At 49.0% G+C, this 15,019-nt stretch overlaps 1 protein-coding gene across 1 annotated transcript in view; it reads right to left on the reverse strand.

Annotated features, from left to right (window-relative positions):
* The window catches only part of LOC104512258 (mitogen-activated protein kinase kinase kinase 3-like), a 40,623-nt gene that overhangs the window by 13,467 nt on the left and 12,137 nt on the right, over nt 1–15,019 (reverse strand). The window contains exons 4-6 of the mRNA XM_010155177.1: nt 10,122–10,235; nt 8,511–8,622; nt 1,077–1,210 (exon numbers count right to left, since the gene is read on the reverse strand). Coding sequence (XP_010153479.1) covers nt 1,077–1,210; nt 8,511–8,622; nt 10,122–10,235 — 360 coding nt within the window. The remainder of the gene's footprint in view (nt 1–1,076; nt 1,211–8,510; nt 8,623–10,121; nt 10,236–15,019) is intronic.

The raw sequence follows: 15,019 nt of genomic DNA on the forward strand, positions 1-15,019 counted from the left end.
ACGTGAAAACAATAGAAAGCCAGCTTTTGGCTGCGAGGAGCACAAGATACATCTGTGCTCTGACACTGCCAAGACTCAGCCGGAGTGACTTCTTATTTTATTAATGGATGTATAATAAACTGTTGAAAACACAACTTTGCCATGGAAACATTGCACAGCCTGCACACGGAAGTGGAGCTAGTGGGTGCTACGAGCGTAGAAAACGCACATCTCCCTAGGCAAGACCCTTGGGGCTGTCACAGCACCATGCTGGAGCGAGCTTAGTGCCTTCCAGATGGCCCTGCATGGCCAGCTCTCCTGTCAATTGTGCATCCTGGTCCTGCCCTTCCAAGAGCTTTGCAAGAATGAACTGTGTGCCCAGTTAGCCCAGCTGACTTCACAGGTCCTATACGAAACTCTTTGGAGCTATAACTTGAGCAGAGATACCAATGGCAAGGGAGGTGTAAACTGCTCCCGCTTTGGTCCCTTGACACTTCAGTTTCCCCCCATCGTGGGTACTGAATTGACTGGAGGAAGAGGTACTGCTCATCACTGCACTGAAGAACTAGTTGCTCTTTCAGTACTGAGGGACTGGAATATACAAATCCCTTATTAAGAGGAATGGAGAAACAAAACCACAGAGAGAGGCTGCGGGCAGAGCCAAGAACTGTAGAAGGAGCTCAGGCAGAAACAGCTCATGGGAAGCAGCGAGAGCTGCTGACATCCCCAGGCTGTTGCAATCGCAGGCAATCGGTTGCTTGGCACACTCCTTCGTGGTCCCTGGGATTGGGGAATGCTGCAGCCACGAGGGCCTGGCAGCTGGCGTGCATGTGTGTGCCAGATATACGCTCCTCCGCAGATACCTGAGGTGCCTGAGCACGTTGCCATCACCACTGCAACTGGCTTTCAGGGTTCCTGGAAATCAGGCCTGTTTCATGAGCATGTCAAGCCCCTGGGCACCCATTCCTGGAAAAAGCTGGCCTGAGCTCCACATGCAGGGTCCACTGGGACTTAATGGTGGGAATGGTGCTCACAGCGCAGCCTCCCTTGAGCCTGATGCTGCCCCGGCTTAACCCACATGCCCTGTACCCACTTACGTTCTGATCCATGGTCTCGGGGATGAATTCGCCCTCGCTGTTGATGCTGGTATAGGATCCCTGGCGAGCAATCTGCTGCTGCTCTTCAGGAACGCTCCCCGGGGGTGGAGAGCTCCGGCCAGTGTGCAGAGAGCCTAGGACATGGGAGAGGCATGGGTCAAGGAGAGGGCTTGCCACATCCAAGTCCTTCCAGAGACACTGTTCCAGTGATCCTGGAGATGCTGTTGGGTTTGAACTTTTGTGGAAGGAGAAAGAGGAGCTATGGATGTGATACTGTTTAGGGCATTCTAAAAAGCTTTTACAACAGGGACAGTTTCTTACTGTGGGGCTACACAACATCTAGCAGACTTGGCCTTCAACCTACCCTGGATCTTAAGAGCTGCACTCTATCCAGGCGCTCTGTCAACACCAAAAAGAAAAGGACTCCAGAGTTTTATTGCAATACATTCAAGCAATCTCAGAGCAAAGCCCAAACGTCCAAACCCACCTCCCCTCTTTGACCTCTGGGCATTTCCTCCCTGGATTCAGCGATCTGGGAAAGAGCCCGGAGAAACATGGTGCAACATCACTTAAACACTTAGATGGAAAGCAATTTGCACCCAAATATCCCTCCTCTCTCCCCCTTCCCTAAAAGGGAAGTAAAGCAAAGAGGAAGGAAAATCAGCCCTCAAATCCAAGAATCACGGGGAGGGGAAAGACCTACAGAGTTCACTCACCCCATCTCCTGGCAAAGGAGGGTTATTTCCCTGTCTGTAGCCCCAAAGGCTCTTCACCAGCTGCTAGCATAGCCCCCACACCCAGCAGAGCCACCTGGAAACCCCTGGGGCTTTTCAGTGTACAACACACACCTCAGCACAGGGAGCAGGGCTTTCCCGGACCCCACCAGGTCTGTTTAGCAAAGGGGGTTTTCTATTTTGCACCTAGAAGAGAACTCCACAGCTTGCTTTATGTCAACGGCCTGTTTCTCCCCATTATTTCCCTAAATCCACCCTAATTCCTTATGCCTTTTCAGGATACTGAGACCGTTGCCTTCACTTGGCCCAGATACACAGGCTTGGCTCCGCTTGTTATCCTGCAGTCCCTCCCCTCCATCCCCAGGCTGTCATGACTTCACTGCAAGGATTTGCTGACGGAGGTCCATGCTGGAGATTTAACTGGTTGGCAACGCGCAACGTGAGCCTTCACACACAACACAACAACTTGTTTTTAAGCAGGCTTCTAGAAAGCGCACATCCTTGCACAGTTAGAAAGCAGATGGAGATGTGCTTCCTTACGCTTACCCACTTTTGTGGCACTCTCGCCAACTCTTGGGTTCGTCGCTACCATTTGGTAACAACATGCCCAGGGTTGGCACAATACTGCAAAAGTACTGGGAAGGGGCCTATCCCACTGTGAAAAGTGAACACCGATCCATCAACACAACACTTCTGCTTCTTCTGCTGCTTTTCCACATCACAGTTACTGTGCCAGATTGATCTCTGGCATAAATCCATCAGTGTGATCAATGCCTCAAGTCCCAGTCCCCACCTTTCACTTCAGCTGATACACATCAGGAGCTTCTCATGTTAACAGTGTCACACCAGCTCTAAAAATCACTAAATCAGGCTTGGATTTGTACCAAATACATCGATATCGCTGTCCCATGGTATGTCTCCCTCCAGACTCCTTGCCTGGATTATAAAAATAAAAGTCATATGGCTTTGAGTTACTTTTTTTCTTCTTCCTATTTTCTCCTTCACAGATTTCCTGCATGACAACAGCACAGCAAAAAAAGTCCAACTGAAGTAACGCCAAGATCAAGGGGAGAGAATCTCTCAAGTGCTGCAGCTCTCAATGAACTGGCTTTCCACCAGCCCTAAAAACAAAACCAGTTGGGAAGTACAGCATCCTCTCTTTGAAGATAAATAAACAAATGTTTAACCGTTTAGCAGTTAGGGCACGCCGGATACATCACTGCGTTATCATCCCCTTGTTTGCTGAGCAGATGTCAACCCAGAACACAGCGTGAGGACATTTGGGTGGCTCTTGCTCCAAAAAGCTGCTAGAGGTTTCGACGTGGTGTAACCGCTGTATCTTAGCCCTGTCGAGCGTTTCTGTTACTGCTGCTAAGAAGTGTGGTTCTGCTCGTGCGGCGCTGGGATTTCTCGCTGCAACAACCCACCCACTGCCCAGGAAGTCTTTAGCTCAGATTTTATAACGAGCTGTATATGCCTGTTTGATTTTGAACCCAGGGAGTTAAATGAGATTCATCACAAGCGTAAATACTTTGCATGATCTCACATTAAGCCTCTGCCTCTAACAACTACTCCCAGGCATCAGGTCAGTTGTGTTGACCTCCCAGTGTCACATTTCCTGCCAAAGACTGTAAAAGGGGATAAGACATTAGCCATTTCCCAGCAGGCAAGGAAGTTAAACAAAACGCTCAGGCTTCTGCATGCCTGGAAACTGCTGGATTGAACCAGTTCCCTTTCAGCCAGGCTGTTTGGGTAGAAGAGCTGCTCAAAGTAATTTATGCAGCTTCACACCTCCAGGAGCACTGGTTGCTGCTGCTTCGTATCCATGCATGCCCGTCCGCCCATGAGGAACACAGGGCAGGAGCCCCAGAGCCCAAAGTTGATTCCTCCCTCCAGCCCTATCCTGCCCTGTTAAAAAAACCTCAGGCAACCTCAGACTGGGGGAGGGAATGGAAAATAGGTGTCAGGAAGAGGGAGCAACTGTGGTACTCAATGGCAGGCTTAATTCATAGTGGGGGCAACACAAGTCATATTGGATATATTGGATAATGCTGCTTTATCCATCCAGAGGCAGAGGAAGATGTGCCTGATGACACACCACAGATGCTCTTCACACTTCTACCACTCAAGAAACAGCAGCAGCACCGGGCAGAGAGAGGAGACCCCCAAGGGACTGTCCTCCAGGGTCTACAGGATCACATGTCTGCTCCAGTCCTCAGACCCATGGGGATGGGGCAGGCTCTGAGGAATGTCGCATGCTGGTTGGACCTCAGCAGCTCTATTCAGGATCCCTGAATTCAGAGAAACTCTGCAGATTGGCACCAGTTGAGCACCTGACCTCAGTTACCCTTTGGAGCAAGGTGCTTTGGGAAGGGATTCCTGCTCCATGTTACAGGCACTAATGTAAAGCCGTATGTTTGAGAGCCGAGCACAGCATGTCCCGAGCAGGGTGAACCAGGCCAGCACGGAGACTGCTGGCATCTGCTGGGGTCTTTCATGTTCCCTTCTGTTATTTTTATTTAAGTAGTGTCTTTCATGCAGTATGTGCAGAGTTCGTGGTGCTGCACATACGGCCAGCGCCCTGTGCCAGGCTTGGCTTCCCTCCCCTCCGCGTTCCCTGGCTTCACCCTTTCCCTGCCCTGACAGGTCCTTCCCTAAACTTCATCCACCACTAATCAGCCTCAAGCAGGGGCTCTGATGGAGAACAGAAGCCCCTCAAAAGTCAGAGCTGGGGAGGGTTTGTTGGCAGCTGCCTACGCTCACAGCTGCAGCCACGGAGAGCCCAGCCCTGGGATGACGTCGCTGCCGAGCTGAGCGAGGGACATGACACAGAGATGTGCCGTTCCTCCGAGCCCTGGCAGAGACACAGGGCTCAGGACGCAGCGGTACACGAGAAGAGGGAAACCTGCAGGAAATTTCTCACTCTGTGACTGTTGAAGGGAGGTGTGAACAGATGGTCCAAATTCCCCTCAGTTTCTTCTTTTTCAGTAGGACCCCTACAAGTCTCCCTCCTCTCCACGCTGATCCCCTGAGGATGGATTCCTACACCCTGATTTCAGGCGAAACTTTAGGGCACTTCTGTACTAATAAGCAGGACAGAGCCCATTTTCTAGCCCTAAAGCAGCTGGCATGATGCACATCACCAAATTCTCCCCCCTTCTCAAAACAGAGGGGTCTCATCCATCCCAGCTCCTGCGACAGGTCCGTAGCTCATGCCACCCCAGTTTGTACCTGGGCACTGCTGGGATGGCAGTCATTGGTACAAAGTTGGCCAGGCAACATGCTAATGATTCAGCAAGCCCATCACTGGCCAGCCAGGGCTCATATCCTGGCCCTGTGAATTTAAGGGCACAGATATCACCTCCAGGCCGTTGTTTCTGAGGGTCACCTGGCCAGCCTGTGCACCAGCACAGTCTGTGTACCATCCTGCTCCAGAGATGTGCATTCAAATCCTCCCAGCGTGCTAGTAAGGGTTACGTGCTGCTGCACACATGTCCAGGCACTGTGAAATCTTGGGTACCATCGCTGCAGTAGCAACTCTCCGAGGCAAAAATCCCGCTGTTCCCGTGGCCGATCCATATTCGACAGCACAGACACAGCCAGCATTCGCTCCTGGTCTGGAGAGGGCTGGCAGGCACATGATGCCACGGCTCAGCAGCCTGGTTTGCCACCATGGAAAAGAAAAATTAAAATAAACTAAAATAAAATAAAGCTTTTGGCAAATGTTTCCACTGAAATGGTTATTCTGGAATGGGGCTCTTTAGTAATTTGTGGATAATGTTCTGAAACGTATTTCCTCGAAGTAAATAAAAACAACCCTTAGTTATCTGAAAATCCAGAATACAAATAGATTTTAGGCAAAGTTTCCTGGCACTCAAATGAACACTTGTAGATACTGATCACCAAGAATGTTTTCCACTTCCCCCTCTTCCCCCATCTCCGCCCCAAAAAAGGTGTGAGGATGGGGGGGATTTCCACTGAAAAAGTTTTTGGGAAAATAAAGAAAATATTGACTTTGTGTAAGGTTTTTCAGGGACATGGAATAAAGATATTTTCCGTCCAGCAGAAGCAAAAATAGCCAAATCTTCCCCAGAACATCTGCCCCCCCTTCCAATGTGCTTGTGCCAACAACATGCAGTTTTATTATTTCTCGCTGCTGCTAACATGGCAGAGTCAGCAGAAAAACATGAGACAGCTCAGAAACACTGAGAACATGACCCTGAACCACCTTTTTCTTTTATAAAATCACTTTAAATCTCCTTTTAAATGTGATTTCGAGAGAAAAGCTGAACTGAGTTAAGATCCTCTCTTGATAGCAACCACTTTGATGACAGCCAAAGCAAACACTGTGAAATACCTTGCAACTGCGAGTGAAGAAAAACTTCTCCTACAGAAATCCCAGCCTTTGGCTGCCTTTTGACTGTCCACCAAGTTGAGTAAAATCCCCGGTTCAGGGAACTGCGATGCTGGATCATCTCTGTCCACTGCTTGACGTTCGGTTTTATGCTCCGTTTGAAACGCCGCTCGCCCTTTCAGCTCACCGGAGTTTCTGACCAGCTGCTAGATTGCCCAATTCTGACACAGGAGGCCAAAAAAAAAAAGATTCTTCTGGACTGCAAACACCTCCTAAGCAGGGCTGTAGCAGCTTCCTACAGACCCCTGGTAACTCTGAAGAGAGAGGTCTGATGTGCTGTTACCATTCCCAGGGTTTGTTGCAACCTCTTCTCAAACGAAGAGCAAGACTGTGAAGGGGCTGGTTACCTTTGCTCCCTAACTATGTAACAGCACCAAGGACACTGGTTTTGGTACATGAAGATCCCAATACTCTGCAGCCTAAATCTGGTGCTGCCCACTCCTCCTCTATTACCTAGATTAAACCAGCATGTCACATCCATTCCTCCACTCTGCTATTCAGACATTCCCTCAAAATCCATCTGTACCTCAGGCTCTCACCCTTGGAAAGCTGATATCTCTTCCTTTGCTTGCCTTGTCTTTCCTACAGGATGCCCTTTAAGGCACCTCACAGTCAGTGCTGCAGACCTGGTCGAGGACTCTTGGTATTGCAGCAGCTCCAAAACAGTAAGAAAAGGTCGAAACACAGCATGAAAGTTAGTAGTAAAGTCTAACTTTGCAAGAATTCATCTTGCTAGCACCTACACATGGGATCAATTCTGCCACTCCCATTCAGTTCACGCATCCGTGACAGCTCCCTGTGCCACTGCTCTTCGCTGGCTTACATGAACAGCTTAACAAGTGCCAAGAAAAGAGATGCAGAGATGTTCTGCTCAAGCCTTCTGCTGAGGCTCTGTGCCTTACCATGCATTTGTGTGTGCACTTCATTCAGAGTCATCTAGTGACTTTGCCAGACTCTGGGAAAACTTTCAAGAGCCATGTGAGCTAGACAAAAACACCCTACAATAGAAAAAGACATGTTTGGCACATGCAAACACCACAGCCAAGGAGAGCTCTTGTACATGTAGCACCCACCCCTGGCTACAGCGAGGGTTGGGCATGGCTGCCCAAGAGCCTACATTGGACCCAATCTACAAGATTTCCTACTTATCACTTGCCTGAGATGCAGCAAACCACAGGATGTGTTATCCAGGCAGCACAGGCAATGAGACAGAGAAAGGGCAAATCCTTGCAGAAAAATACTCTGTTGTTGCACAGAGAGAAGAGTTTGGAAGTTTACTGCCATATAAGTCCAGAGGATCTTCGGAAGATGAAGTATATCTTCACATATATTTGTATAAGCCTCTGACTGCTGTCATTTCTACAGCTGTTGAGCAATTGTATGAAAACCATAGAGATCTGTAGAGATTACCCTGTAACCATCACTCCAAGACATGGCGCAGAACATTCACTGTAGAGCAAGATCATTAACCCTGCCTATGGTGTGTAACCTAATTATACCCCTGCTTACAGTCCTATGGGCTGCTTTACCAGTTCTGCACAAGGCACCCTGCTCTCTACAAAACCCTGCAAGGTTCTTCACACAGAAGGTCCTACAGACGACTTATCAAAGGCACCTGTAATTTCAAAAACCTCAAAAAAGCATAAACTCAAGCACAGAAAACCAAGGAAAACTCCACACAAGGCTACGAACAAACTCCAATCCCTGCAGGGGGGATCCCCAAAGGAAAGGGATGCCCCCCCTTCATCTGAAGTTCGACCACTGCCAAACACTGTGCACACCCCTTCTCTTGAAAAATCCCGAAGGCAAATCCCCCAGACTTCATTTCACCAACAGGAACAGATTGGTGGCACAGAGACATATATTTGGTCCTTATGTGGTGAAGCTGGTCCCAGCTCAGGAGCTAGGGAACCCAAGCCCATTCAGCTACATTATTCTATCTGGGAAAGGGGGAGAGATGCCGAGAAAACAGCAGCAGATGGTTAAAGGAATAGGGATGCCAAGGTCTCAAAAAGCCTTGGCTTTCTACAGATCCTCACTCTTTGCTGAGATCCCCTGCTCTTCCCAGCTTTCATGCCCAACATGACTCTGCTCAGTACAACCTCATCCGACGTGTGCAGCTTGCAGAGTCTCTCCCTCAGGCCAAGGACAAGCAGCAACTGCACTGAACTACCAGTGGGAGACATCAGGGTCCAGAGTGGCAGCTACAGGGGTGTGACAGGAAAGAGGAAGGGGATGGTGGCCAGCTTGTAATGCACAAAACACCCTGCAGAGCATTGCACCAACCTGTTGAATACTTCCGCGTCCTCTCTGAGTCTTTGTAGAGGGATCCCATGATATCACCCATGGATCTGGAGATCCTCATTTCGTGCTGTTTACTGTTGTTCGGCTGGAGGAGCTGGTAATGGGGCAGAGGGAGTGATCAGACTGTCAGAGCCCTTGCAGATGCACCACATAAAACCCAGTATTTGGTTCCCCATGACCGTGTTACCCAAAAACAATTAAAAAACCCCAAAGATAAGTATGTAATCCAGGGTGATCCAAAAATCATTCACAAACAATTCACATCTGTTATCAAAATACTCCAATAAGGTAAGTTTGAGCTCCAGTTGATAATGATAATACAGATATTTGACATAAAAGACTGTTCCTGCACTGCATTATTTCCAGACAGACTGATCCCTGCCCTGAACCCAAGTTTGCAGGCCCAAAAACTTACACTCCCTAGACTTCAGGAGCAGCCTGGGCACCGCAGAGGTTCCTCTGCAACAGGGCAGAGGAACACAGAGCGGAGGATCAGGCTCTGCTACCAAAGACAAAGCAAGGAAAGCAATGAAATTACAATCCAGCAGGTAACTTAGAGGGTAGTGGCCAAGTCCTACTATGATAACACGCTCCAGTGCACTGTGACCTTGTGCTAGTTTATGTATGAGCTCAGAACCCTATGTTCTTGCATGGTTACATGCTTCAGAAGATTTTCACCTCCTCGCAAAGGTATGTATGAATCCACCGGACTGCTCTGCTGTAAGCAGTTAACTTGCAGTACTGCAATGTTCCTGCAGCTAATGCAGCAGATCGCTCCATTTCTGCCTACAATTTTGGAAACCTCGAGTGACGGCTCAGTTTTCCCCTGACAGTCTGGTCCCTGCACCTCTGGAAGGTCTCTCAAAAGGAATGGAGAAGTTCCAGGAGCCATGAGGACCAGCGGTAGCATGAGGACAAGCACTATGAGTTTCAAGACTCCCAGGCTCTCTGGTACTTCTAGGAAATATAAGTAAGAAATGGAATTGCAACATCTGCAAATCCCTTGCTTTACAGCCTGTGCTTGGGGCAGCACGACACGTGCTTTGGCAAGACACTCTGTGCAGGCAAGGTCAAGCTAACAGGCTTAACTGCAAAAACACTGAGCTCAGGAAAAACAAATAAATAAATAACAGGGAAAAAAAGACAGGCCTGCATGAGTCTGAAGGATTCTCCAGTTTGCTCTCCCTGGCCTTCAGTACCACAGCACCACATGGAGGGAACGGTCCCCACACTGCCAGCCAGCATGGCAAGGGTGAGGGCATCACCCTGTACACAGAGGAGAGGCTACTGGGGAGTAGTGACCGCATCCCTAAGGTGGAAAGCACAAGGGGTCCTCTTGGGGTTTAACTCTGAGGATCAGTACAGTATTTAACCCTTCACAGGTTGCAGGAGGAGCTAGAGAAAGCTGAACTTAGCCTCTGAGCCGCCAGCACAGGAGGATTTCCCAGCAGCTGAGCCAGAGCAGGGCTGACTCCCCTTCATGACGAGTTTGCCCTCTGCTCTGCGCCGTCAGGAGGCTCGTTTCCACTCCCCAACACAATAACAAGGCATCTCGCTCCAGACACAAAAGAGCAGAAAAGGTGAAGGACTCACATTCGCTTTCTTTGGAGCGCTCACAAGGATCCGCAGGCTCTTCAGGGAAGGGCTCAGCTCCAACTGTTCCATCGCTTTGTCCAAATCTTCCTGGGATTTCAGAGGGATCAGGAGCTGGAAGGGATAGAACAAACACCGGAGCACGGCAGTGTCACACTTTTGGGTAAACAGAGGAAGCCAGATCCTTGCAGTGAGCAGCTTGGGAATCAGGGGACGAGGGAGGAACCCGAGAAGGCGGATGGAAAACAGAGCCCCCATGCCCTCCAGCTTGCCGAGCTCTAACGTTTTCTTCCAAGTTCTCATCTACCAAGGAATAGACGCAAAAAATCACAACAAAAAACATCTGCAAAGAGAGAGCTTAAAGGTCACATCACCAATTCAGCTGGTGGAAAAAGGAGATGGCTGAGACAAAACCTTAGGCTTGCTGCCTGCTACTCTGGAGCCGCTCTCATCTTGGAGGTTTTAGGCAAGACTTCTGCTACCCAGCCCCAAAACAGCCCCACACATTTTTCCTGGTTTTCTCCTTGGGAAGACAGTCATGCAGTGGTGCTCCAAGAAAACAGCAACCCGCACCCAAGGATTGACACTGGTAGATCCTCAGCGGCCTTCCCTACTGCTGCAACCTGTGCTTCTGCGCACAGTCTCCCTGGTGTCTGGGCATCAGACGAAATCAGGGAACGTCCCACAAGGAAAAGCCTCTTAGCCTTTGATGTAAAAGGTGTGCATTGCTCTCCCTCCAAGAACCACTTCTGACTCCCAGCAGGGCAAATTCAGCTTCTGCTCTTTATAAGGTAAATAGAACAGAGGGCTACACAGTGCCGTGTCTAACCGGCAGCTAAAGGTCTGATGCTTTCCTGGGAAGCAGCAGACTATTGCCCTCATATCTCCAGAGGGAATTTGACCCTCTGACATTGCTGTGCGGTGTACCACGTCCAGCAGGCAAACTGCAAAGCTTCCAATGCCCAACACAGCTGCACTTCAGAGTGGCTCTGTGGCCTTCTGCTGCCTTGGGCTAAGATTAAAAACACAACTTTTTGCCCCTCATCTTGGGGCATTCTGCCGAGGCTTATAAAAAGCAGTCCTCAGCCTCTGTAGGTTGCCTCGGGCACTGGCACTGAATGCAGCCAACACAGCACGTTAAACTTGTGCCTGTGCCAAACTACACAGCAGTTCCACCTAAGCAAAGGGACTGAGCGGCCACAGCTCCCAGTATGCTCCCACTTGGTCTTATCGGGAGCCATAGCTGCCCAGAACTCCTGAAGAGCAGGTCATGCCTCTGGGTGATCCGGGTTCCTGCCACCAGCCACAGCAAACACACCTCAAATCAACCGCTCCAGAAGTCACTCAGAAGCTGCCTCTGTCTACCTTTTTGATCCCAGGGTGTTGCCAAGGGTTTGGCTGTTGGCCTGTAGGTAAATACACCTCAGACTGTGTACACTGAGGCCAGGACTTCAGGGATGACCAGGTCAAAGGAAGGCTGTGGGCCCTGGCCAACGGAGTTGAGATTCCATCTCCAACAACTGCCAGAGTCACCTCCTCCAACCAAAAACAGCCTGGGCCCACCAAGCTCTATCTTAGGTGTCCTGCTCTTTCTGTAGTGTGAACACCCCAAAGTTTGGCTTGCATTTCTCTTCCCATGTGATAGGAAGGTTATCTTTTGTCCCCATTTTGCAGACAGGGAACCAAGCCACACGCAAGCCACCTACTTCAGATGTTAAACATCAGGCTTAGCATCATCATCCCACCAAAAGAGCCAAGCTCCTGCAGCTGTGGATAGAGAGCACTCCAGAGCTCATACCCAACTTGCGGATCCAGCTTCAAGATACTAAAAGCCAGGTCTGCAAAGGGGCAACCGCATTACCTAGGCTTTATGCAACCTGCTACTCTGTAGTGCTTACCATCGGGGTCCAGACCCAAGACCCCTAGAGCATGCACAAGAGAGTCAGAGATCCAGAAATGGGATTAATGGGTGAGAAAAGGAAGCTGCCAGATGGAACTGCAGGAAGCAGTGGTAAGTGCTGAGGAAAGACCAGGCCAGTTCTCAAAAGACATTTAAGCAACCAAGTCCAGGCTGAGATAGGAGTGCTCTTCTAATGTAAGGTATGCAAAGATGGTTGAGAAATTTCTACAAAAAGATGAAGAGGAAACTTGTGACCAAAGCATCTGGCACGTTCACCTAGGAAGAGGGACAATCAGGCTATGCAACCTTTGTCCAAAAATTAAATAGTTTTTTGTGTTTAGGAAAAAAGACTTCGGGAGGAACTCTTGAGAGTGCCTTGCCCTGGGATGTCCCACAGCCTGTCAAGGAGGGGACTTGAGTTCTGAACCAAGCCAGAAGGGGAAGAGAAAAATTCAGGAAGATGTGCCTTACCTCCCAAGCAAGGGACCTAACCATCTGGGGGGTTTACAGGGAATGCCAGCACCAGTCTTGTCTGGGCTAAGCCTCACAAGCAAGGCTGGAAACAGATTTCCAGTCCAGGACAGGGCTTGGACATGAATAAAAGGAAAGTACTCACCAGGTAGGTATCAACTATTCAGGGCTTTCAGAAGTTCAATGGAGTAAACGGTTAGACCACGGTTCATGGTTAAACTTTGGGATCTGAATGAATCACCCGTCGGACACCAGACAAAGATGGTATTGAATAAGTTTCCCAAATGCTGTGCAGCTGTCCTCAGAGTCTGCTTCCTTAAGCAGCAGAGCTTAACGGATATTCTCTTGGTACACTGCTTAATCCTCTTGAAGCTCACAAGGGCTCCACAGGTGCATCAAGCAGCAAAGCCTTCTCTCCTCTACTCACCCAAACAGAAATGAAAATGGTGGAGAGATGCTCCACCCCCAGCTTCACCACCAAGCAGAATTTGACTGTGAACTGTAAATACAGTCCCACTGCTCACCCATCACTTCACTGAGCTCCTCACAAGTGATCAGAGCTGCAATCCCTCAGCCGCTCCTTTGAACAAAATGTTCTGCAGGTCACTCCATCTCATTCCAATATCACAACATTAACACGTTTGCATGCCTACTTCAGAGAAGCCAAAAACATCAGGCATAAATTGCCCTCCTGTAAAAAGGACTGGAGCCAGTATTTAGCTTGGCTTTACCTATTACCCACATCTGGCAAGTAAATTTTGCTCCATTTGGCTTCCAAACTGTGGTATATATGGATATCAGGAACAGATACCTACTAGGCATGAATCTAAATATAGACTCACGCAGAACCAGGGAAGTAATTGCCAGGGTGCATTTCCAGTAACAGGGTTTATTCTGTCTACAGAGTGAGCAGCCATGATGAACACCAAAGTTTATCCACACAGAAGTTAAACTAAATAAAGCTTACTAGATTTTCTTCTTGCTTTTAAATAGTATACTCCCATGGAGCCTAATGTTTTAATATGGGACTTGGTAGTCAACCCACCACAGTCCAAGAAAGAGAGTGCAGAGGGCGAGTTTTCATCGACTGCGGCAGTATTGCCAGATCTCACTTGGTAAGACACTGCAGAAAGCCGAAGAATAGTAGGAAACAGGGTTGGGGAAAAATCTGAGAGGTCAATTAGTTCATCTTCCTGCCCAAAGCAGGACCAACTGGCATCAACAATTCTCGACAAATGTTTGTTAAATATGCTTTTAAACACTCCTCCTCCCCCTATAACAGAGCTTTGACCACTTCCCTAAGCATTAACTCTCCCTAACCTTCCAAAATGATGCTGAGGCACAGCCTCGGAGGGGACAAGGTCAGAAGGGAACTAGTGGCACACCGAGGTTCAGTGTTCTGCCCACAGTCACATCACAAATTGGTGATGGAGATGGGACAAATGACAAGGTAACAGTCACAGCTGGAACAGCTGTTTAGCAGTACACACAGATCAAATTCAGACAGAGCATTTGCTGCAGAACCCACTCTTTCAATCCATAATGCAGCCAGTTGTCTAACACACACCGCAACATGCCCATGGCCAGGCCAGATTTTGCTGTCCCGCTCACCAGCAAGATGAGTCCAGCCTAGCTGTAACATGCAGACATGGCCCATGTGGTACACCCACGGCCAGGTCCCGCTCTTATCTATACCAGCCCAAGCCCACTGATTCCATGGTTCCACCAGGATGTGATTCATGCGTGCCCCTGCTCCACCCAGCTGGCATGCTCATCTCACTATCCTGGCTTCAGGAGTCCTGCTTCACCAGGACAGGGACTACCATTTAGTGAGTTTCTGTAGAGGCCTGTTGACCTCAGTGCAGTTTTGGTCCTCAAGGTGCTACTGCAAGAGAAACATCTGATGGCAACACAGAATTATTGCACAGTTCCCTTTGAGCATGAAGGATGGGTGAAATGTTGAATTGTAATGAGTTTGTGGTCAGGCTATTTCTGAGAATTAGTCATGAGACTCAAAAACCTGCCCCAGGACATGCTAGGAGCCAGATGCCGGGGTGTCACCATGTGGACATGCAGGCCATCTCCTCGAAGGTCACTTTTGACCGTTCATAATGTTTCCATGGTAACAACCCCAAATTACTACTGCTCAGACCTCTTCCCAAAGGTGTGTGTTCTCACAAGGAGGGATTTTTATGTATGAAAACCAAAAACACTGAAGGTCCTTCTCAACCCTAAGAAGTTCAGACTACCCAAAGGCCTGCTCAATGTCCAGCAATGCGCTGTGCACACGCCAAGGAAGACAGCCTCCAATATGGGATAAAACGTGTTATTTAAGCTTCTGTTTGCTGTCGCTGGAAAAAAAAAGTTCCTCTTCCACTGGAAACCTGGAATGAAATGAGTCATTCCTGGAGAATTCAATGGCACGCTTTTCCCGGGAGGGCTCTCAGAGAATGCCCAAGATTAGAAACCTGACCGCATTCAAAGTCAAAACCCAGTGGACACTTTGGTATCATGCAGTTATCTGTTA

This window comes from Eurypyga helias, unplaced genomic scaffold (genome assembly GCF_000690775.1).
Source record: "Eurypyga helias isolate BGI_N326 unplaced genomic scaffold, ASM69077v1 scaffold667, whole genome shotgun sequence".
In the NCBI taxonomy this organism is placed as follows: domain Eukaryota; kingdom Metazoa; phylum Chordata; class Aves; order Eurypygiformes; family Eurypygidae; genus Eurypyga; species Eurypyga helias.